Source organism: Penicillium antarcticum, assembly GCF_028974205.1.
Source record: "Penicillium antarcticum strain IBT 31339 chromosome Unknown utg000006l_segment0_segment0, whole genome shotgun sequence".
Lineage (NCBI taxonomy): Eukaryota > Fungi > Ascomycota > Eurotiomycetes > Eurotiales > Aspergillaceae > Penicillium > Penicillium antarcticum.
This window is the reverse complement of record NW_026695304.1, coordinates 2,672,029-2,695,304: the sequence shown is the minus strand read 5'-3', so window position 1 is coordinate 2,695,304 and position 23,276 is coordinate 2,672,029. Positions and strand designations below refer to the sequence as shown.

Genomic DNA, 23,276 nt, shown 5'->3' with positions numbered 1-23,276 from the left:
TATTTCAAATGTATTGATTCTTGGCATTACTGATGTGTCGAGCATTGTACCTTTGCTTGAATGCTAACGTTAGTATGCCTTCTGAGTATCTACATTCACTGACTAATGTAAATTACTAGTAAAAACAAGTCACGCCGATATACATCTAGCACCTTACTTCTATTTTCTATCGTACGCAAATTGATGTAGCCCGTGTGATCTTTTGATATAGGTCTTCTGGCCTCCATCAAAACAGCCATATTGAGATCGTAGAGTTGTTCAAGGACATGTGGTGTAGTCCTGTGTAGACGTTGATAGAAGGTGGTGGTATACAAAGGCAACGCTACCCGAAGTGGGAGAACTATATTTCAATACGCAAATCTGTTTGTGACCGGTAGACATATATTTATCTTCAACCACCCACCCACATGATCTTTCTTCCTTTTCTCCCCACCTCCAACACCCTCTCATCCCCGTCTTGACACGATATGGTCATGGCGGACCATAACACATATCTCAAGTACAGGCAGGACGAGAGACGACTTGTCTAATGGATGGTGCATGCCTCTGCCAGTATTACCAAGAGATTTTCCTCCGAAGCCTCAGTTGTGGGAGACACCACATGAGTGGATTCTCTGGCGAGGCTCATCTCGAGACATATCAGGCCGGTTCCAGCCACCATCTCGCATTTTCCGATCGATCATCGAGGCTAGACAAAAGAGGCACGAGAAATTTCTGAAGATCACCGCTTCCAGCCCAGACCCGGAGCTCAAGAAAAGCAATGAGTCACACAAAGTTTGGATAAATGGACTGATCGAGGCTTTCGATGCCCTGGGAGGCAAAACATGGCAGTCAACAAAAGCGGGAGAACCTGCCTGGCCTAATGAAGATGAAAAAGAAGTGATTTCTCTAACAAATTTGCAATATTGAGCCTGCACGAAGACAATGATGTTCATGAAAACGAGGATGAGGACAAAGACGCCGACACCACCATCTCAACTACAGCCAGGCCAAGAAAACAGAAACATCCCAAGTGCGGACAGAAGTCGAAGACAAAGCGAAATACCTCAGACGGTGCCTCACGTCCTGAACTGCAGCAGATTGAGCTGGAGGATTATGGGATCATCGAGGTTGATGACACGTCCATTAGTCATTACAAGGCTGCCCACGATTTCTGCGTCCTGAGAGACCTTTGTTATGATATGCAAGATATCTGGCCCCAGGTAGCCTACGATGGGTTGAATACTGCAGTTGCTGCAGGCGTATGCAATGTTGCCACCGGCAGGATCAAGGATGAGGAATCCCAATCTTCATTGAGCTTTTGGAAAAGAGACTTTTAAGAGCCTCATTCAAAACTACACTTGCAGAGATCTTGGTAATGCCAGAGGAATAGCCAAGTGATTGCATATCTCAACCAAGACGCTATGCTCGATGGAAATACCAATAAACCCTCACGAAGCTGGCTAAAAGATCAAACCCTCGCCAGATGTATCACCCTCGAGAAAAAAGACCAAGGCTTGTTCCAAGTGAGATGAATCTGAAGGGCCTGCTACATGTCAGCCGATTTCCCAAAATGCCAGAGCTCATCTTCGAATGAGGCACGTCAGAAGGAGACATTGCCTGAACATATTCCATAATGGCTACATTGGAAACGAACATATATTGCTACTGGGTGACTACTTCTGGAGACTGAGGAAGAAAATGCACCCAAAAAATGCCTCTGGACTTGCGGTATACTGTAAATATGGAGAATATGAAAGGGAAATGCAAAAACGGCAATAACAAGTCCGAATTAGGGCTCGCTAGCCATTGACTGTAAGATAGCCGTAGGTCCTATAATTTCCACGCTAATGCCACGCTCAAACATCTGAGTCCACGGACCTGCATTGCGTTTGAACTCCTGCCCCGGACCTAGGCACAGAGCAGCTGGGGCAGCTGGAAAAATGGTCTGACAACAATGAGCATCAACGGACCTGCGACGGATGCCTCTCATGTTATCTTCTCATGTGGTGGCTGATGGTGAGACGGAGACTCCGCGCAGTCCGCGTATATGCGGACAGTGTATACACGGATTCTGGACACGAGAAGATACTCATCAACGGAGACGAGATTCGCATATAAGGAAGAATCGATCTCTGAATCGATCATCACATCCAAATCACCTTCTCATCAATCGCTCACAAAATGACTATCACCAGCCCTACCCCCAAGCACACCTTCGCTGATCGTGCGGCTGCCAACAACTTCAACGATGCCCAGATCCTGAACTCCAACAACCGCTCCGGTGCCGATATTCCAGAGAAGTCCGATGTTGTCGTCGCTGGTGGTGGTATTCATGGACTGATCTACGCCATCCATGCTGCCACGTATCAGCCAGGAAACATCAGCATCTCACTGATCGAAAAGGCTAGTAAGCCTGGCTACAAGATTGGTGAGAGTACCTTGCCGCTATTTTCCTTGTGGTGCAAGATGCATGGCCTCACAGCCGAGTATCTTCTGCGACTCTTCGGTCTCAAGGACGGACTGGCCTTCTACTTCCTCGACCGCGAGAACCAGGGGGAATACTCAGACTTCTGCAGCAATGGCACTCCCGGTCTCTTCCTCAGTGGATTCCAGGTTGAGCGAACCATTAGTGAGCTCCTCTTCACGTTGCTGGCTCAGCGTAAGGGAGTCAACGTCTACCACGGCCGCCAGGTTGACTTCAACGCCAGTGCTATCAACGGTGGATCTGACCGCAGCAAGATCTCCATCAACCCCGGCAAGTTCGACGGAAAGCCAGCCAGTAACATTAATTCCTCGCTATTGGTTGACGCCACCGGTCGTTTCCGCCAGCTTGCATCCAAGAAGGCCCCACTGCACCGTTTCGAGGACTGGAACTATGATTCCTTCTGGGGATACTTCACTGCCCCCGCGGATGAGAGCAACATTCCTCTCCGTCACTACGAGGGTGACCACACTAACCATCTGTGCTTCCCCGAGGGCTGGGCTTGGGTTATCAAGCTTCCTTCATGGGAGGGCAGCTCTACTGCCAACCTCATGGATATGATCTCGTATCTGCTGGACTGTGCCGAAGCCGGTGTTCCTGGAGATCAGGTTCCAAGCTCAATGGAGCTCGCCCGCATGTTCGACCTCAAGTTCAAATGGGTCACTAGTATTGGATTCGCTGTGCGCAACGACGTCAAGTACCCCGAGGACATGTCGGCTCACGGTACACGTGAAGCCGAGCGCAAGTTCAACTACTTCGTCCAGAAGTACGACATTATCAAGGAGTTCATGACCAACTTTGACCTGATCGAGAACCTCTATGGCCCCGGAACCACCTGGTACATTCGCAAGTCCCTCACCTACCAGTCCCCTGTTGTCTCTGGTCCCGGTTGGCTCGCTATTGGCGACACCTGTGGCTTCACCAACCCGCTTCATTCGCCGGGTATCACCGCTGCTATGTCAACCTCGACTTACGCTGCCGAGCTCACTCATCAGGCTCTGGATCAAGCTAGGACTGAGGCCAATGACGAGGCCGCCGAGCGCAGCATTCGTCGAACCCTGGCACCTTACGATGACTTTGCCCGTCGTCTTTACCCATCCTTGAACCAAATGAACAAATTCAACTACGTCTGCTTCCGCGATCCCCGCCTGGGTCCTCAGGTCTCCTGTCTCTGGCAGTTCTTCGCCGGAATTGGTATCCCAGACTGGCAGCTCATCCGTCAGGACTACAACCTGAACATGAAGACATACGTGCCCCACTCCATCAACTGGGCTTGGGGATCCATGACACCAGAGTACGACTCCGTGGCGCGTCGCACCCTTGAGCTCCTGGCCCCGATCCCTCTGGAAGAGACCATCCCAGATGCCATAGTTCGCGAGGTGATCGAGCTTTCCAATGCAGTCAAGAACGTCGCAGTCGACTCTGGTCGCTTCAACTTCCGATGGGATGGTCTGCTTCGCTACTACGACATCTACCTCAACTACCACCCTGATCAGCCCTTCAAGGATACCTTCTCTCGCCAGTGCCGCGAGTGTGGTACCTGGCTTCACTGCCGTCCGGACTGGCGCCGCTGCTACGCTTGTGGTGAGACTCGCTCTGAAGAGGATGCTGCTATCACTTGGAACCCTCCTCTCGAGGTTGATGAGGTCAAGGCTTTGGTGCGCGCCTCCGATGCAAAGCCTGCGGCACGAGCAGAGAAGGAGATGACTACCGAAACGGTTACGGAATTGCCTGCCATGTCTACAATTCCGGTGAGAGTTTAAAATAGAAATATATACTTTGGCACGGTTTATCTGTTACTGGTGTTTGTTCCCACTCTATTTGGTTGATCTGTGTACATGAAATCTATATTGTTTTGCTATCGAATACTGTATTGAGTGAATATTGAGCCCCCTAGCCCCCAACAAAGAAAATAGAAGCATATTTCCTTTCACATACATTGCATATGTAACCCCAACTTAGACCTTGCCAATGAAGAAGTCCCACGCATCGCCTCCAGCAGCGACAATACCGTATTGACATGCCACTGCAAGACACTAACCTTCTCTTCACTCAACCTAGCAGGAACTGCCCAGTTGTTCTTAAAGCCACCTGCAAAAGCAAAGAAGTCCCGCCCAGGAGGTACAGGCTGATCAGGCCGTGTTACCATTCCATCAGCAGACCGAGATTCATGCAGCAGCACCTGTCCAACCAGTGCAGCCGCCGAGGCAGGCTGTAAAACGCGACGCAAGCTCCCCGTACAGGGTCGATTGGCAACCTCAAAGATATCCGGAACACGATCTATGATAGCCTCCCCGTTCCCAAGGCGGCGGCATAGAGATAGAACGAGGATGCATGCATCCATACAGGCATCCAGACACATAAGTCGCAATGGAGCTGCAGTTGAGGGCTCGTGCAGCAGGTGAAATGCCTCGTGCCGGAAGATTTTGAATCGAATAAGTCCGAGCTCGAGGCTGAGGTGCATCTTCTGGACCTGAGTGGCGTGACGAGCTGAGTGTTTGATGCTTTCTCTGGCCAGCCATGTGGCTCCGTTGGACGATGGGCTAGTCCGACCTTCAGAAGTAGAACTTGCGCTTCCAAGTAGTTGATAGAAACTTAGGTTGTGATCGAAGTTATCTAATTCGGCGCAGAGGTCCGCTGCCTGAGATGGTAGTACGGGTCCTGTTCGTAGAATACAATTCTCTGCGCGCCGGGCCAGATGTGCGAGTCCAAGTGAGTACTCCAGATAATGGCGCGTTTGTTGGAGACGGTCTAGGGACATTGCATTGCTGTCATCGGCGACTGGTGATGGTGATGGAGGATCTCTGAGCATCTCTGAGCGAATGAAGTAGCTACCGTGGTGATATATGCCTGGGGATGACCAGTCCATTACACATAGCGTGGACCATAACTGCCAGCGCAATTCGCTCTCAGCGGGTGACATGTCTGGACTACCGGCTGAATCCAGGGACACGTCTATTGCCGATGAGATGGCGTCTAGATGGAGCTTGAGATATTCAGAGGGTGCTGCAAAAGATCGCGCTGTGAGAAGAAGGAGGATCTTGATAGATACTACCCCGAGCAGAGTTGGATCGTAGCTGGTTGGAGGCGGTGTTTGTGAGATAGCCACGTTGTTTGAACTCTGGTCGAGAGTGTTGTGAATGCTGGAAATTGAGGATGTTGTTGTAGTTGATAGTGATGTAGTAGAAATCATGTCTGCATCAGTTGGTGTAATGAGCATCCGTGCCTTCCGATATAAATCACGAATCAAAGCATCAATTTCATATGCTTCAATTCCTAGCTCTTGTGCCTTGGCTAGATCCAAGTCCACGACGGCGAGGCTGGCGCATGATATGATGCGGGATACTTTTATCTGGAGTGCCTTACAGGCTTGGCTCATGTCAAATGCTTGACGGATATTTTCGACTTCTTCAACGTCATTAATGAGTTGATGGACATCGATAAAGCCCGTGAGTGAGGCGGAAGAAGAGATCTATTGCCATTAGAAAACATTCACCTCCGGAAGAATGTAGGAAAGACTAACATAATGTGAAACTAAACCCCAGAGAAGGGGGCTTGCAGGGAGCAGCGTCATCAACTCAAACGTGGTCCATTGATGGGGTTCTGATAGTTTGGAACCCCACTGACTATTGTGATTATAGGAGAGTCCTCCATTTGAATGAGGCCGTGGCTCGGGTGTCATCAAAGCAGTGTCTGCCATGGCATCTGTACCTTTGCCACGAAAGTTCTCCATGATACTCGAGTTCAGCAATTTGAGTTCTTGGACTTCTTTGCTCAAGTTTGAGATCATTTTAGGAAGGTGTTCGAGACTTTCACAATGGTGTCGCCTGCATTCATATCAGAATATATTATCGAAATGATGAAATAGTCAACCAACACATACTCCGGTCTCTGCCCTTCTTCCCACGTACATCGATCTCCCTCCCCGCGTGCCTGGCATGCTCCGCATGGATCAAATCGATCACATTTGAGTTTGCGCCGTCGGCACGCATGGCAGCTGAAGATCTTCTTGTCCTTGGTCTTCTTTGGCCGAGGAGGATTAGGGGTATGTGGCTGGGTAGTCATTTCGAGATCGGACATTCGACTTGATCCAAGGATGAGAATAATCTAAGGAGTGCCTGGATATATTATTTGATAGGTGAAGTGGTCAACCATTGAGAGGTTGCTATTTGTCAGATTATAGGGATAGAGGAGTACTAGATTATATACGAAGGAAGGCGACAGCTGAGAGAGAATTTTTAGCCGCCCAAGTCTGGACTCCGTCAGGGGGCCTTATCAAGTCAGACGAATTCGAATCAGAAGAGTTTACGAAATGAAGATGGTTACATTGAAGCCGCCACGGTGGATCCAAATAGAAAGCCTCATGTTCATCAGGGGCCGAAAGGTAAGTATAAGCCAACAGCTGGCGTCTGAGTGTATCAAATGTAGCATCAAAGCATAAAGCTGCGGAGCCATGAAGGAATAAGTGGATCGATATCGTCTATGCAGTCAGCCTTTCGGCCACCCCCCCGTGAAAAAACTCCTGTTTTAGGACCTGAAGAGAGTCATTTGGCCAATCTCGTATTGACTTCAGCTTTGGCTTATGCGGAGGATCTCAAGAGTCGGATAATTTCAAGGGCCCACTGTACAGTGACGTGCGCATTGCTTAATTGCAAGATTCTAATTCTCCGGCCAAGCAATGGCGTAGATCATGAACGTGGTGATGAACGTGGTGACAATGGCGATCCCAACAGGAAGGGGACTTTAGGTTCGATCATCGGCCCCCACAATACTGGGGCTTGTTCAATGTAAGCACGCGTTGTCTGATCCTGCAGGATGCTGCCAATTAGACCTTTCAGCATGCATGCAGGCTTTTGCAGTAATCAGACGCGAGGCCTCTGCGCAGGAACGAGAAACCTATTCTATGCGCCCATGAAAAGCCTATAGGCTTTGTGGCCGCTCAACCCGAATCCTTCGAGCATGTCTGATGCAGATGGCGTAATTCTGAAAGGAATGACTGAAGAAACAATCTGCATTAACTACATTAGGAAATTGAAGTGACCGTAATACTGGGGCTGCGGACGAATACGAACCGTTCTGCATAACTCTTCAGTCGTCTCAGCACACCACAAGACTCAAAACAGCTAAAGCGTGAGGTAAGGGGACCGCCTTAGCTATATCGAGTTCTTGATTAAGCAATAAGTAAAGGTCACATCTTGACGGTCATTTGCAGCGCGAACACTTCTTTTGGGAGGAAAACAAAAGTACATTCAGTTGCCACCACAGAAATGAGTTCGGATTAGCCGATATAACCTGAAATCTACACAGAAGGGTCAGCACTAAAACGAAATAGGAAGGCCAAGAAAGCGCTGCGGGCCGAAAGAAATTAGCGTGAGATTGCCTAGAGCCATCTGCTGTAACCTGATCTTGGGAGAACAAGTGATCGGTTGGTCTTGGCGAATGCTTGAAATGAAAGACAATCGTGCTATTATATACTCTGGGAACTGGCATCAAGGACATTCATTTCCCCCTGAACTAAAAGGTCAGTTTTTTCAGGGAAGCCCGGGCCGGTTCCGAAGCCGCTCCCGTTAGTGGGGTCTTTTCCAACCTCGTTTGCCGACTCTAATTTTGATGAAGATACGTAAGCCATTTATCTACTTCGCTGTCAGGTGGACCCTGTTTCACTAGCTAGCTCCTGTAACCACTGTAAGATTCAGGACCGGGTTTTCCATCATGAATGCAGGTTCTAGCCAATGAATATCTGTGCGGACTTTCGTCATAGCGAGCTTTGACCGCACCTAAGCCCAAGTAAGGCAGATTGGACGCTGATTTTGAGAACACATTCTCCCAATGAATAGCTTCACTGTAAGAGGTAATTCCAATGGTAAGTGATCTATACTCTACCTACTTGCCATGCGAATCGTGTAACCAGTAATAGAGCTCTCAGTTCTGCTGCCGCATCTCGCATAGTACCAAGGCCAATATTGTGTCCGAAGTCCGAGGAACTACAGTTAACTCTAGCACTTCCCCTTCCACTTATCAATTCTCTATCCGTGGTAATAAATTGGCCAGTTGAATTCAACTTCCACGGAGCTTGGCACTTTCTCCGAGAATCCGGAGTCTCGGAGTTTCGGAGCGAGGCTCTTTGTACGGAGTATACATCAACAACTTCAAACTTGCGATGTCATGATGTCTGAACACTACAAATAGCAAGTCAAAGCAGTCCGAAGAATTCAATTTCTACTTCAATTTACTTCATGCGCCTCGCAACTTCTCTAAGCAACAGCCTTCGCTTCAAACCCACAACAATTCCCATTACCAGATTTGTTTCCTCTCGATCCATCATGACTGGCACTCCTTTCACCCTGTACACCCACGCGGGTAAGAATTAAAGTCTAATTTCCATTGTCCGAATACCGCTGATCGACTCTAGGCCCCGGCCCCAACCCCGTCAAGGTTGCCATGGCCCTTGAGCACCTCGGTCTCCCATACAACACCGTGCCCCTGGGCTTCGGCGAAGGCAAGGGAACAGTCAAAGATTCCGAATACACTTCAAAGGTCAACCCAAACGGCCGTGTTCCTGGTCTTATTGACCACGGCAACAATGAATTCACTGTCTTCGAGAGTGCCGCCATCCTGCGCTACCTGGCAGACAAGGTAAAGATCTACAGCAATATGCAACACTCAATATAAGCTTCAAACCTGACATGATGCACCTAGTACGATGCTTCCGGAAGCCTAGCCGGCAAGACCGTTGAGGAACGTGCCGCCGTCAACCAATGGCTTGCCTGGCAGGTGTCTGGTCTCGGACCCTACCAGGGCCAGCTAGTCTGGTTTCTCGCTTTCCACGAGGGTGCCCACGGCGAAAAACCCAACCCTAGCATTATTGCTCGCTACCAAGCTGAAGTCGAACGGTTGCGCACTGTTCTCGAGAACCACCTTGCCTCAGCTAAGAACGGCTACGTCGCCCTTGGCCGTCTCACCATTGCCGATTTCGCCATCTTCCCTTGGTTGAAAATTTCGGTCCTTGCAGGCCCGGCACTTAAGTCTTTTGAGGAGTACCCTGCTATTGATGCTTATATGAAGAAGCTGGATGCTCTCCCTGAGGTCCAGGCTGCTTACAAGAAGGCTGTTCCTCCTATGTAAACCTTGGAAGGCTATAGGACTCTTAACGGCATGTCTCATAGATTGCATAAAAATGCAGAATTCGACGTACCATACATACTGAATACATATAAATGTTTGATTTGCTCAAATATGCTCAGCAAGAATACCAACATAACTTTCAAAAGATAAGCATAGAGCCTCGACCAAGCTCGCCCTGAACCCAGCAATTGAAATTTTTATCCTATATATACCTCTACCTCAGATCCGGAGCTAGCAGAATTTGTAGAAAGGAAAAGGCAATCAAATAGCATATTGACATTGGGATCGGAAATTGAGACCAGTTAATAGACCTTGGAAGAGACCTGCGCCTGAGAAATACTCCTCAGTCATCCTATGCAAACGGATCTAGCTCTTTCAGACTAGTAAACAATATGGCTCAGCACCGCGGTAAACCCTACGGAATAAAGCCTAGATTACAAAACGTGTCTTGGATTACGGGATGAGGTGCGTTCCATCTGAAATCGTCTCGGTTCATAGCCTCCAATAAACCGTGAAATGCAGATCGATGAGTACCTCACGGGACTGGAGCCTTAATATCTATCTTCGCCACCGAGCTAGTAACTATGGATAACTATGAATAGAATGAAAACGGAAGCCGCGGACGACAACACAGTGTAGCTTATGGCTGACACCTGAAGTAACCTTCCCTATACTCAAATGCAACATTCAACCGGGCCTAAACGGAGCTGAATCACATATCCGCGGACATCGGAAACACCAGCAGGCAGTGCAGCAATTTCTGCATATATCCCAATCGGGCAGAAGAGGCAATATCAAATCTTGTAGAGAAGAGAGCCAATTCCACCCTCGACATTTGAAATAGATTCATTCTCATTCTCAATAAATTTCTAGACCTACAAGATACCCTTCAACTCATTAATCCAGCCATCAGAGACTCCAACCATGTTGTCCAACGTGATCACAGCACTAAAAGCCCCTCACATCGACATAGTCGAGGCAACCCTTCCAGCCATCCGAGCGTCGACCATAGTTGAATTCGTACCCCAAACAAAGGCCTACAGAAACCAGGAGGCCCTTGTCGACCGCATTGCAGAGATCATTGCCTCATATCGCATCTGCGGACCTGATGACCGCTACGAAGATATATACAAGCCCCGACTTCTCGAAAACCTGCGGTATTTCGTCTCGAACAGCAATGAGATCAACTTCGTGGTTCCCGCATACCCGTTCAAAAGTCCAAACCATGAAGATAAAGTCCTAGGACCGGACCCAGACGTTGGCGAGCGCTTGTCTCTCGAACATCTGAACTCGCTCGGTGCCAGAATCACCCAGATCTACCCAGGAGGTGCCCAGATCACTATCGTCAGTGATGGCTGCTGCTACAACGATCTGCTGGGTGTATCCGATGAGGAAACATATCGGTATACCGAAGGTCTGCACAGAATCGTCGACAGACTGGGTCTACGCCATATCCGCTTCGCAGACCCATTTGATCTTCTCGATGGTGCACCCAGCGTGCCCGTCAGCGAGGAAGAATATGTTTCTCGCATCGATGATCTGAAAGAACGTCTGTTCAAAGACTGTTCCGGCGAGAAACCCCAAACGCTGGATCACAATGCCACCCTCACGTATCGAGGGTACATCAAGTTCTTGATGTCCGATCTGGCGACCTTCTACCAGGAGAAGAAGATGAGCAAGAGCGCCATCAAGAAGCACTCTGCAGTCGTAGCTCGTGCCATGATCGAGCGTGGCCAGGTCTTCTCAGCTCTCGTCGCGGCTGCGTCTCCTCCTCATGTTCGTCTTTCCATCCACGCGGGTGACAACACGAACAAGCTCTCTGTGGCCTTACTGCCCCAGAAGCGATATAGTAACTTCCCCGTGACACCGTGGCACAACACCCCCTGTCTAGAGGCGGACCAGTCGTCTGTTAGTCTAGGACGCAAGCCCAGCACGGCTACCAACGGAGCACCCTCCTATCGAATCTGCCACGACGATCTGGGACTACAGTTCTTATGCGCTGATGTCCCCATGTACGGCGTAATTGAAAGCGACCACCAGCCCGAGCTGCATCCACTATATCCATTTGGGCTGAAGGTTCGTGTCCCACGCGACCTGCCAATGACAAGAATGCGGCTGGACAGGGTCGCCGAGTTGGCTCGGGTCCAGTCACCAATTCTGTTCGAAGGCTTGGACTCCTTGCAGTATACCGCCGAGACCGGCGAGGAGTTCCAGCGTGTCGCTGGGCGTGGATTGTCGCTGAGTCTTCTTCATGAAGGCGTTGCTGCAGTTTCGGCTGTCGCATCATACTTCGTGCAGATCCCTGCTGAGCGGGAGGATGGTGATGCTCTTGTGCCGTTTGTTGAGGCAGCAGCTGCGCTGGACGATGTTCGCCTTCGTGTTTTGCATCGCTGGCAGGCAGGTGATGCTGTGGTTTGTGACCATCGCATTGTTCTTCCTGTTCATCTTAGTCCCTCTTTCTTGAGGGTTCTCCGTGGTGACTGATGGAGATTGGCTTTTTGATGGTGCGAGACAAATTGAAACTTAGATAGGTTATTTATAGAAATGTCATTTCTTTTTGCTAAAGATACGAACTATTCGCCCGATTTTTCCCCCCCCTTTAAATGAAGACAATCACGCCTCACATGGCTATGAGGCAACCCTGCCTGCCCGAAGTATATTTCCGAGCCGGCTTACTTTGTCTTACCTCGGCCATTTCTCTCTCATTCTTCACGTCTTTTCACATGAATTATGGGGCAGTGATTAAGGTTTCATCAAGCTGCACTCCATTTAATCCAATCATGCCTGCAGCAAGAGAGCTGTACCTACAAAATATTCTGAGAATTTCTTCGAATGGTCCAACTCCCTACGCGGCCACTTTTGACATCTCATAACATCTATTCGTGATCATAATACTTCTAGTCTCTATTATTTATGTAAACCTGTTTGAGGAGAGTTCGGTGTAGAATCCCCCTTGGCAAGAACCGACGAACAATCCACCATCTGCTTCTTACAGGCGGACAAGTCCCGCGGAGAATCAAGACCACGCTTCCCGGACTTCGCGGGAGTCTCCACTGCAAATGAATACTCTCCATCCAACCAATTCAGCAATTCAGCATCTTGTCCCGCAAAATCTAAATCTAAATCCAAATCCAAGTTCACATCCAAATCACCCAAAGGCTCATTCGAGACTGCGGGAAGATCCCCTGGGTCCATAAGGGCATTTAGAGGGAAATGGAGAGAATCAAGGCTTGAGACAAACGCAGGAGCCGTATGCATCGATTGCGGCTCGGTCAAAATCTGCTCAGTCTGTGAATCGACTTCTGCATTTGCATTTGCGCCCGTCGGACGCTTGGATCCACGTCCCCGGTCAAAGAGCCAAGTCACCCATGAAGAGTCCATTGACGGAGAAGGTGTCTGCGGCCGACCTTGACGACGTGGCTGATGCTGGTCTTGAGTTGCGGAGAGCAGAGCAAAATAGCTAGTGGCAGTGCTGCAAGAGTGCAGAGGGCCTGAATCATGAAGGGTGGTTGTTGGTGGCACTGAGGTTGAGGATGGTGGTGAAGCACCTTGATTCTTGCGTCTGGCGAGCCATTGGACCCATTTGGTGTCGACGTCTCTTCCCATTGTGGTTGATCCATATTTTGTGGGCATGTTGGCGCTTTCCAGTTTAGTTTTTTGATCCACGGAGTAGAACGGGGGCCCGGAGCAAGGCAAGTATAAGTAAAGAGAGCAACAATGGCACCGGGCCGAACCGTTCGGAGGCTCACTGGGGCTTGCCAAGTGATCGGAGTCTCCGAATGAACGAAACTCCGCTAAAACTCCATGGAATTTCGTATCTCTCGTATTTTGGTCAGGGCGCAAACTAAGTATAAAAGCTAGGCATCTGACGTGAGATCCGACTCTCAGCCTCTTATTCTTCACAACTCCACAAATCAGCAAAAATGCCTACCCACCACCGTATCCTATCACTCGTATACAACGAGTTCGAGGCGCTGGACCTCTTCGGTCCGTTAGGCGCAATTGTTCCACGAAGCGATTACTACACAGTCGAATTCGTCAATCTCCACAACTTCACCTCACCCCACGGCATAGAAACATCCATGAAGAATGGAATCGGCATCGCAGGAACCATTTCTCTGGCCGAGGCTCTTCGCGAAGACCACGACTTCGACACCGTCTTCATCCCAGGCGGCTTCGGCATGATGCCACTAGTCTGGGACCCGATGCTACTGAAGCAAATTGGCCAGCTGGTCGATCGCGCCGCAAACGTGTTTACCGTGTGCACAGGGTCAATTCTGCTGGCTGCTACTGGCCGCCTGGATGGGCGCCAGGCTACCACCAATAAGCGCCTCTATGATGAGGCCACTCCCAAGCGTGAGTTGAATTCCACTGCTATTCATACATCCCCTCGTAAACAAAACTACAAAGCTAATCACACTCGTAATTCTTCAGACCCAGCCGTAAAGTGGCAAAAGCGTGCCCGCTGGGTCCAAGATGGGAAGTTCCTAACTTCATCGGGCGTGACGGCTGGAATTGACGCGGGATTTGCTTTCATTGCGAATACGTACGTGGCACCTGAGGATCGCCAGGCGGAGGCACAGGAGGTCGGTCTCCGCGGGGAGGCGACGCCTATTCCTGGCTACAATCAAGAGAAGGCGTTGAAATTTACTCATATGAATGCCTTTGGGCTGGAGTATCGCTGGCACTCGGATCCTGCTGATGATCCTTTTGTGGATTTGCCTACTGCTTAAAGGGTGACCTTGATTGCTTTTTTGGAGGCTATTTAAACAGTTCTGAATTGATGAATGATTTTTTATTTTTTATTTCGTAGTTTGATCGGATACCATGTTTCTTTTCAGTATGGTTCTGCGGCAATTCAACCCACCTAAGCAGGAGTGGTATCACAACGCTTCCGTTTGGTGACCCTTGCGAGGTGGAACTGAACACTTAGTCCAAGTATAACTAATGTCTCACCAGGAAGGAAGCCCATCATTTCCCATAGCATCGAAGAAGTTCGCAGCTGCGAAAGCATCAGCGCTCGAAGGCGTCGTCGCAGGGTTCAAAGTAGGCTCACTCCCACTCCCCAGAGAGGAGGGAGATTCATGTGTCAAGCGCGTCCCCGAAAGACTACTGCTCTGACTTGGGTACAATGCGTTGGTAAAGCCCAAAGCCCCGTAAATATCTCCGGCCATAGGCGACTTCTCTTTTACTACATCTTCCGGTATCTGGAAGTCCAAAAAATCCCACATATTCGGACTCAGGCCATTGGAAAGAATGGGCATTACATCTAGATCGGGGAAACCGTCTGCGACAGGCATTGATAGGGTCAACGAGGTGTCACCAGGAGTCGACGTCAATAGTCCCGGAGCGGGTGAGTCTGTTGGCGTATTTTGGGTATTCAGGTTCTTCAGGATCTCTCCTACCTGGTGGCGGAGGGGAAGCTTCTGGTTCGATGCCGTATTGTACTTAATATCATCACCTGAATTTTCTTCCAACTTCATCAGTGCCTCAAGGGCCACAACACTACGCGATGCCGAGCCATGGAGCGGGTCCTTGGGCGTAACATCGCCAGAGCATGTGTCAGGTGAGGTTTTGGTACGCAGCAATTCAATGGCTTCTCGGATGTGGTCTCGCGTCATGAGCCGACTAAGTTGGGCACTCGAGCGCTCAGCCTCAGTCGAAGGGGAATCAAATAGCAGACCCAAGACTAGAACCACGGTCGCATTGAACAGTTGCGTTTCGTTCGTGGACAATGAGCCACAGACTGTGCAGCGAGCTTGAATTTGGGCTTGCGTATTGATAATGTTATGAGCCAGCTGCTGGCAGGATGCCCGGCCCATGGGAGTGGAGAGAGTCGCTCGGTGGAGGCGAAGGAGTAAACTCCACAACTGTTGATGTAACATGAATCGCTGGACCGGGATGGCGGCCATGGGACCCATGGCTGTAAGTCCGACAGTGCTTCCCAATCTAAAGTAGGACGGCAAGCTTGCCACGTATTTTTCGTATTTTTGATTTAGATGCTGACGTCGCTGAGAAGCTTCGTTTGCGACGTCCCCAAGATCAATTGACTCTCGCACAATGATGGACAGTTCCAACGCGTGTATCGTATAGGAGAGCATGGTAAATTCAGACCGAGGGCGCTCAGGAATCTTGCCATGTGTCCTGAGCAGATCGTCGTCATTGATGTGAAACGGCATGCGGGTATTATATTGTGAGGGGCGGATGGTATAGTAGCCCAGAGCTTGTCCGCGCGACCAGTCTCGCATGACAAGAGTCCACCTATTAACTCATGAGCGCGTCGCCTCGACTAAGAAAAAAGGAATTCAGGTCCGTACCAAATGCGAATCGCAACCTCGGTGCGAATTTGAGGGGGGTCAGCGGTCGCAGATCCGTAGTTTAAGGAAGGTGAGACGTCCAAACTGGCATTGCCCAAGCGGTGCAATCCAAGTTTGCGCGCGCCCGCAATAGCGGTGACCAACACAGCATCAAGCTCCAAAGAGGTCTCTTTTGTATCCAAAAGAAGCATGATGGCTGCCTGCAAGCTGGAGATAGAGCCGCAAAAGAGGGAAATGCCACCTTGCAGACACCGTACGCCAAGGGACCGCCATGTCGCTGCAGGCTCATCGGAGGCGCGCAATTGTTCTACACGGAAAGTCAAAGGGGTGAGCTGTACCCCCAGGAGGGACGGGGTTGGATGAAAGGCGAGTCCGAGCACGAGCTGCGTGGAAACAGTCAGCTAATGCTAGACTAAGTGGGTTTAAAGGAGAGCGGCACCGCAAGAAGCAAACCAGCAAGCGCGTCCATTGACAGTGTACTGGCGATGGCTGTGTCGGGGGAAGCCATACTCAGGCAGTGGCGCAATTGATCGGCTTGCTTCATGAAGCTTGGCGTGTGCACCACATTTCCCAGCGGACCTTGACAACGTGTAACAAAAACCTCGTAGAGGAGTTGAACAATATCCCACTCTGGCAGAGCTTGAACCAAATCTCGAATGAAGCCAAGCTTTTGGTTTTCCCGCTGCGGATCTTGGCTTTCCCAGTATCGATTGGCGAAGTCAGGGGCCACACCCGATGTGGGGAGTGGAACGACATCCACGAATTGCTCCAAGATCTGCGCTGTTTCCTCGACCTCTGGTGCATCTTCTTCTGGTGACGCTTGGCTAGGGCTCTGCTCTGTATGTTGGGTCTTGGTTCGCTTGGCTCTCGGTTGACGCTCATCTTTCGTACATAGGTGGGCGCAGTCGCGTTTGACGCATTCCAGCTAGAAACAATGAGTTTGGTATTCCCATGATATTCGCACACTCACACAAGGCTCCTTGCGATCGCATTTTAACTTTGAGGCGCGACATCTTGAACAAGACAGGGTGAGCTTTTTGGGGGCCCATGTTGAGTGGGATGTAAGACGAAGAGTTGGGAGGGATGTCCTGCACGTACTAAACCCGTTCGGCTCGGCCCCCAAAATGCCCCGTGATTGCCGCCATCTACATTGTCCTCACGTCTACAGTTAGAAATAAATTAGGAAGTATTCACATTGCCATTTACATGCTCATTGCCATTGATGTGCGGTAAGGAATTTCCATACATCTCTCATATCACAGCACTGCCCACGCGATGCAAAATGCAGGTGACAGATCATAAGGCGGAATGTGTCCCTATAAATACGCCCTCTTGTTCCTCTTCAACACCCAGCCGATGCTTATGAATCAGACAATTGAATCTCGTATTCGGAGTCCGATAAATGCTGGCTTAGTCTTATCCTCATTTCAAGTCCACGGGCGCCCTTGAAACTCGCCTGGGAAGACATCCGCGGAGTCCGCGATTCCATTCAGCTCGCAGCCTCACCAAACAGTGAGAAGACATTGATTCGGAAAAGATGACATCCAGGCAGTACTAGCCGTCAATTTATCCAGATGATGATATATTAGATCGATTCTCCCGTGATGAACTCAAAGCATAACAGAGCATTCTGATACTTCAAAGCACAACATGCCTTACGCTGGAAACCCATTATCAGACGTCGAGACTAAGATCTCACAAATTGTCTCTATCATTGCGGCATATCGCCATTGTTCTACTGCCGTCCCCGATCGCTTCTCCAAGTTCGTCCCTACGCTTGAGAGGCAGATCGGAGATATCATCTCCAAGAAAGAAGCAGTCCGTTTCATCCTTCCGGCTTTCCCCTTCAAGGCCCCAGTCGAGGGAAGCAAGCGCAAGACCCTTGGTCCTCTGCCAGACAAGGCCGAAGAAGTCGCCTTGCAGACGCTCAATGGACTTGCCGAGTCTATTACCGAAATCTACGAGGGTGGTGCTAAAGTTGTGATAGTGTCAGACGCATCAGTTTATGGCGGTAAGCATTCATCTTGCCTATCCTACGATGTACACGGCTAAATTTTCTTGAGATCTTCTGAATATCGCCGAGAGCGATGCTTTCGCTTACCATCAAGAGCTTCAGAAGCTGGCCGCATCTCTGGGCCTTCGCCGTCTGGAATTCACCCGCCCCGGAGCCCTGGCTGGCATTGTGCCACAGGAGGCTCAGACTCTTGAGGAATATTCCGACTTTGTGATCAAGACTCGTAACCACCTCGATCACTCAATGTCCCACGTTCCATCGGCCGAGGATGAGAACCGACAAGCGACCAGCCGACACTACGACACGGCTCTCCCGGAGAGCAATCATCCTGCAGCTCTGAAGAATGCTATGCTCCAGCGAGGCAAGGTAACTGCCACATCAGCTTGTAAAACCAGATGGGGCTAACATCTTTAGGCTTACGCAACTTTGTTGGAATCTGCTGCGCCATCAGCCATCCGCTTGTCGATCCATGAGTCCAACAATGTTGGAAAGATCACAGTTGACCTGTTTCCACCTGCGACCAACCCTGATTTCATCACCCCATGGCATGGGGCTATAGCACTTCTGCCCGACGCCAGCCTGCGTATGGTTGACGCATCTACAATCGACATGAACGAATTCGAGGTGGTCAACAACGCCGCAGGCCATCCATGGTTGCTGCGTGCCAAGTGCGACCTGTTCAACTGGCCAGGTATGGAGGTCGACTTTGAGCCACTTTTCCCTTGTGGCATGCAGGTCCGTCCAAAAGAAGGGCACGGGCCCTTCAAATTTGAGGACGTCGATATGAAGCGTGTACGTCGGCTCGCTCTATCCTCCGCACCTCTTCTCCTGCGCGGGTTCACAATGGAAATTGAGAAAGAAGTCTTCCGCGAGAAGGCACGCCAGCTTGGTGAGATTCAACAATGGCCGTTTGGTGATATCCTCGAAGTTCGCGAGAACGCAGATATCAACATGAACAACGTGCTCACGCGCGAGGCTATGCCTTTCCACTACGATGGAGTATTCAAGATGGTCCAGGACGAAAAGACAGGCGAATGGATCTCTACCCCACCTCTCTTCCAAATGTTCCGGAACCGCGCAGCCTCGCAGTCCGAGGGTGGCGCTACACTCTTCGCATCATCGCGTAATCTCCTGCCACTCCTAGGACCTGAGACTATCTCTCTCGAGGAGCTGCGCTCGCTGAAATGGAAGACCTTCACGGAAGTCAACGATGCATTCGGCGGTCACGATCTCCATCTGCCTTTCATCGCTGCCCACCCAGAAACCGGCGCCGATACTTTCCGTATTCATGAGCCTTGGCCCGAATCAAAGTGCATCGCTGGAAGCAGCAAGCCAACTATCGTGCAGGTTGTCGGTTGGCCTGAGGCTGAGAGTGATGCGCTTTGCGAGAAGCTAACTGCTCTGCTCTATGACCGCCGTGTCGTATATCATCACCAGTGGAAGGCTGGCGACTTTATCTTCAATGACAATGCTACTACTCACCATACTCGCACTGCATTCACTGAGGGTCACCGCGAGCACTGGCGTGTGCATGTGAACTAGATTGCATTTTGTTGCGACTATTTTTTTTTCACTCATATTTTGTTTTGACGCTACATTACTGGGAAATCTATGGATACATTGCTATATTTACAAATTACTCGAACGTTTTCAGCAAGAGAAGCAATGTAAAAACAATAATTTTACAGACAGCCTACTACTTGCTTCCAGTATATAGATGGTATGAACAAACTATAAAGCATCAGCAAACCACTCTTTTCCTCGACGCGAAAGAGATTTTCCATGTATGTGAGACCCTCGTTCCTTTCGCAAACAACAAAAAGAACAAGAACTAAAAGAATACAGCACCTCAGTCTTCGCCCGCTGTAGCTCCCAAGTGTCTGACGCAGGAAACATTACACTTTTGTTTGTGTGTTTATACAAATTTTTCAATGTTTTATGGAAACTCGGTACATTCTGAAACCCGTGTTATAGGTAAATTGCCTAGCATCTACCCAATTAGCCACCTAATTTCCCGTTACCGAGACATCATATTTCAGATCAATCTATTGGTATCTATTATTTGGGTCAAATTGGTAAATACCGACCAACAAGACCAAAGAAACAAAATCAGACTCAAAATATGGCAAATCGAATCACAGCTCCGCTGTCTCGGAGATAGCTTCTGGGCCGGACTGGTCCCCTTTCTCAGACTCAAATCTGTGGTCGCGAACAAAGAAAATCACAACGAAGAATCCCACGGCCGCAAATCCAATTCCCAACCAGAACGCGCCACGGTAGCCAAGAATAGGGTTCTCTCCTCCCTCATTGACATGCGACTCAACAGTGGCGGCAATGCCGAGACCAATAGAGATGGAGTACTGCACAACCGTTGAGATGAATGATCCAGCAACACCCTGCTCTTCAGGAAGGACAGCGTTGGAAATGAGGATTCCAGACGAGGCGAAAGACAAGTCGGGCCCACCGACAACAAACAAACAAGCAGGGAAGATGAAAGCCCAGTAGACATTTGAGTAGTTCACGAAGCTCATGAGCAAGTTGCCGATGAAGAAGGAGAACATGGACACGCCGAAGATATACTGAGCAGGCGTCTTGGCGACGAAGAGCCCAACAGCTGTAGTAGCAAATAGTCCACCAATAACCAGCGGAACCATTTGAGCCACTGCGGCAAGCGGCTGGGTCTTATGGATAGTGAGAATATAGACGGTGGTGTAGTAGAGGAAGATTCCAAATGACATCCATCCAAATGCCATGGCAGTGACCACTGGCGCGAAGCCAGGGCGACGCCATAGGGAGTTGGGCAGGACAGGTGCAGAGACGCGGGATTGGGAGAAGACAAATCCGACGAGCAGAAAGACGCTGACAATCAGCAAGGCATAGATGTATGGCTCTTGCCAGCCAACGACCGAAGCCTGATTCCAAGCAAATGAGAACAAAATAAGGGCTGACACGCCGAGCAAGCTACCAATGTAGTCAAATTGGCGGAGACTCAGTCCCGGGATCGGGGAGCCGATTCGGTGAGGAACAATCACAAAGGTTGCCACACTGAGAACGAGGCAGCCGATAGCCCAGAACCAGAATCCCCACCGCCAGGTGACTTTTTGACCGAAAGCAGCTCCGATCAATCCGCCGAAGATGTAGCCTGACGGAGCGCAGAAGCCCAGGAAAGCAAAGGCGATATTCTTCTTCACAGACAGAGGAGGGAATGCCCGCGCCAACAGTGCGAAGGAGTTGGGGACTAAAGCGCCATTTCCGATTCCCATCATTCCACGAGCGATATCAAATAACTTGACGTCGTGGGAGAAACCACAAACCAGAGACCAGATAGCCATCCAAATCCAGCCAAAGAGGAAGACGTACTTATGGCCGAAGTGATCACCCAGACGACCGGTGACTAGGACAAAGACGCCACCACAGAGGGAATATGAAGCTAGGAACCAAGACATCTGGCCATTGCTGTTTGTGCCGAGAGCTGTACCGATCTGCTCCATTGAGTAGGCGGCAACGCCTAAACCGCCGACGGAGAATAGTTGTGATAGGCCGATAATGAGGATGAAAATAGCTTCTTGGAAGGTGGAGGAGAATGTTGTGGGCTCAGTCTCTGGCTCCGCCTTTTCGGCAGCCCCTGGGCTTGAGATGACTTCTTTGTCGGGTTTACTCATTATGGTGGGAGTGGTCGATCCGTCGGTGGACGACATGGTGTGCTAGGGAGATGAAGTATATTGATGGGAGACAATTAAAAAAAAAAAAAAAAAGGGGAATGGAACAATTTTATAAATCATGATCGAACGCATGTCGTATTTCTTTTTGTTTTGTGTTGGAGCCATGGAGATTTGGAGGTACGCAGTTGCAAGTTGGCGAAACTCCGCGGACTTTCACAAAAGTCCGATCTCACCATTTCGGCTTCCGTCACTGATGATGTATCGACATATAGCTGAGATGAGCTGAGATGAGCTGGGTATGACGAAAATCACTTAGAACGTGGCTCAAATTCATTCAAATTACAAATGAGGCAGGATTTGTTCCTAGAGCCACCAAATGTCGCTTGATGCCTTGAGACTCAGGCATCAATTGCTGGACAACGACCTCAAGGGAGGACCCAATTGGTTTGCTGCTTTTCATCAAGGCTCCATACCTCTTCTACTGTTGCAGCTAACACTCAGTTACTCGCATGAGTCTCTACCCGCAAAACTGAGTTTTTATCGAAACCTGGCTATATGTACTAAATATAAGTTATCTCAGGTCAGGGAGTTGCTCCATAGATAGCAAGTGCGTGCTCAGACTGATTCAAAAAATTGTATCATTCTCCCTTTATACTTCAAAATCCTCTCAATTGATTGGTCTTTTACAGATCGGGGCTCAGAATGCTTCATCTGCTCTATCTTTGCCTTGGATTCGTCTCCGTGCACATCTGCATCTGTGGGCAAGCTAGATGCCTTCCGCGGTTGGTGGCCTGAGAGCATTCGGACTACCACATAGGAACCACCGTGGCGAGTACCCCGGCACCCATGCCATTTATGATTCGCCCAATGAATAACTGGGGTACTTCAAACGCGGTGCATGAAATCGCTTCGCCTACCCAGGTCGACTAGATACTCATCATGTCACCGGTGCATTGGAATCCCATCGATCCTTCATCTAAGGAGTTTATGTCTCTTTATTCATTTTTGGGATATTTCTTGGCTCTTCATCTTGTTTTCTTTTTATCGGTGAAACCCGAGAACGAGATGAGTCCTCCGAAAATGACTTGATTGTAACTCAAGATGAGAAAGTAAGGGAAGACTGCAAATGCAATTCGTGCCAGGCGAAAAGCTCTTCCCCGAAACTTGATTGTATTGCGTGTGCGCGAACGGTGTTAAGTAACGTAAAGAGCCGTTAGATCTTCGTGGTATTGACAGCGTTTCGAAGATATAATCAGCTCAATTAAGGAGGTCTCGGTCCGATTGCGCAGTCACACAAACACAGTTGGTATCATCCAAACCTCTTGGACTCAATCTCTGATATTACCCTGTTATACGAGGCCCTCTAGTCTACGACTACTGTCGCTTGTTACAGTATAGTGCAGGGATATGAAATGACGATTGAAAACTCCTCAGACCAGGTTTTGCGCAATCTGCGACAAGTCAACAAAAGAGCTTTCCGCTCAAAACAGTTCCAAATGGCTGCAAATCATAGAGATTATTTCTGCTGGAAGAGATGCAATCGATATTCTGAACTCAACATTTGTTGAAAAGGGACAGGGAAAGGCAAGGAAACAAGGATTATGTCAAACAAGAGGAGATGTCGGGACAAAGATGGTACAAGGTTTGCTAGCCTGTAACGTATTCTATAAGTTAGTGGTCCGCTCCTAAACACC

At 49.5% G+C, this 23,276-nt stretch overlaps 10 protein-coding genes across 10 annotated transcripts; 6 read left to right on the top strand and 4 right to left on the bottom strand.

The window, feature by feature from the left end:
• Window positions 1-805: 805 nt before the first annotated feature.
• N7508_007093 (uncharacterized protein) lies at window positions 806-1,319 on the top strand (the record flags this gene model as incomplete). Its single annotated transcript, XM_058465157.1, has 2 exons — window positions 806-879; window positions 911-1,319. 2 exons carry the CDS (start codon window positions 806-808, stop codon window positions 1,317-1,319), a joined length of 483 nt encoding a protein of 160 aa, XP_058319010.1.
• An 844-nt stretch (window positions 1,320-2,163) lies between these two features.
• Window positions 2,164-4,227, top strand: N7508_007092 (uncharacterized protein; the record flags this gene model as incomplete). Its single annotated transcript, XM_058465156.1, has 1 exon — window positions 2,164-4,227. One exon carries the CDS (start codon window positions 2,164-2,166, stop codon window positions 4,225-4,227), a length of 2,064 nt encoding a protein of 687 aa, XP_058319009.1.
• Window positions 4,228-4,394: 167 nt separating this feature from the next.
• Window positions 4,395-6,529, bottom strand: N7508_007091 (C6 finger domain protein; the record flags this gene model as incomplete). The annotated part of the gene is made up of 3 exons (XM_058465155.1): window positions 4,395-5,936; window positions 5,961-6,291; window positions 6,348-6,529. The coding sequence occupies 3 exons, from the start codon at window positions 6,527-6,529 to the stop codon at window positions 4,395-4,397; spliced, it is 2,055 nt and encodes a 684-aa protein (XP_058319008.1).
• A 2,258-nt stretch (window positions 6,530-8,787) lies between these two features.
• Window positions 8,788-9,589, top strand: N7508_007090 (glutathione S-transferase family protein; the record flags this gene model as incomplete). The annotated part of the gene is made up of 3 exons (XM_058465154.1): window positions 8,788-8,824; window positions 8,877-9,100; window positions 9,164-9,589. The coding sequence occupies 3 exons, from the start codon at window positions 8,788-8,790 to the stop codon at window positions 9,587-9,589; spliced, it is 687 nt and encodes a 228-aa protein (XP_058319007.1).
• A 924-nt stretch (window positions 9,590-10,513) lies between these two features.
• N7508_007089 (isocyanide synthase family protein) lies at window positions 10,514-12,073 on the top strand (the record flags this gene model as incomplete). Its single annotated transcript, XM_058465153.1, has 1 exon — window positions 10,514-12,073. The coding sequence occupies one exon, from the start codon at window positions 10,514-10,516 to the stop codon at window positions 12,071-12,073; it is 1,560 nt and encodes a 519-aa protein (XP_058319006.1).
• A 423-nt stretch (window positions 12,074-12,496) lies between these two features.
• N7508_007088 (uncharacterized protein) lies at window positions 12,497-13,222 on the bottom strand (the record flags this gene model as incomplete). Its single annotated transcript, XM_058465152.1, has 1 exon — window positions 12,497-13,222. The coding sequence occupies one exon, from the start codon at window positions 13,220-13,222 to the stop codon at window positions 12,497-12,499; it is 726 nt and encodes a 241-aa protein (XP_058319005.1).
• A 290-nt stretch (window positions 13,223-13,512) lies between these two features.
• Window positions 13,513-14,322, top strand: N7508_007087 (uncharacterized protein; the record flags this gene model as incomplete). Its single annotated transcript, XM_058465151.1, has 1 exon — window positions 13,513-14,322. One exon carries the CDS (start codon window positions 13,513-13,515, stop codon window positions 14,320-14,322), a length of 810 nt encoding a protein of 269 aa, XP_058319004.1.
• A 219-nt stretch (window positions 14,323-14,541) lies between these two features.
• On the bottom strand, window positions 14,542-16,919 carry N7508_007086 (putative C6 transcription factor; the record flags this gene model as incomplete). The annotated part of the gene is made up of 4 exons (XM_058465150.1): window positions 14,542-15,850; window positions 15,907-16,289; window positions 16,346-16,831; window positions 16,905-16,919. 4 exons carry the CDS (start codon window positions 16,917-16,919, stop codon window positions 14,542-14,544), a joined length of 2,193 nt encoding a protein of 730 aa, XP_058319003.1.
• A 637-nt stretch (window positions 16,920-17,556) lies between these two features.
• Window positions 17,557-19,462, top strand: N7508_007085 (isocyanide synthase family protein; the record flags this gene model as incomplete). The annotated part of the gene is made up of 3 exons (XM_058465149.1): window positions 17,557-17,917; window positions 17,970-18,286; window positions 18,335-19,462. The coding sequence occupies 3 exons, from the start codon at window positions 17,557-17,559 to the stop codon at window positions 19,460-19,462; spliced, it is 1,806 nt and encodes a 601-aa protein (XP_058319002.1).
• Window positions 19,463-20,055: 593 nt separating this feature from the next.
• N7508_007084 (uncharacterized protein) lies at window positions 20,056-21,618 on the bottom strand (the record flags this gene model as incomplete). The annotated part of the gene is made up of 1 exon (XM_058465148.1): window positions 20,056-21,618. One exon carries the CDS (start codon window positions 21,616-21,618, stop codon window positions 20,056-20,058), a length of 1,563 nt encoding a protein of 520 aa, XP_058319001.1.
• Window positions 21,619-23,276: the final 1,658 nt, after the last annotated feature.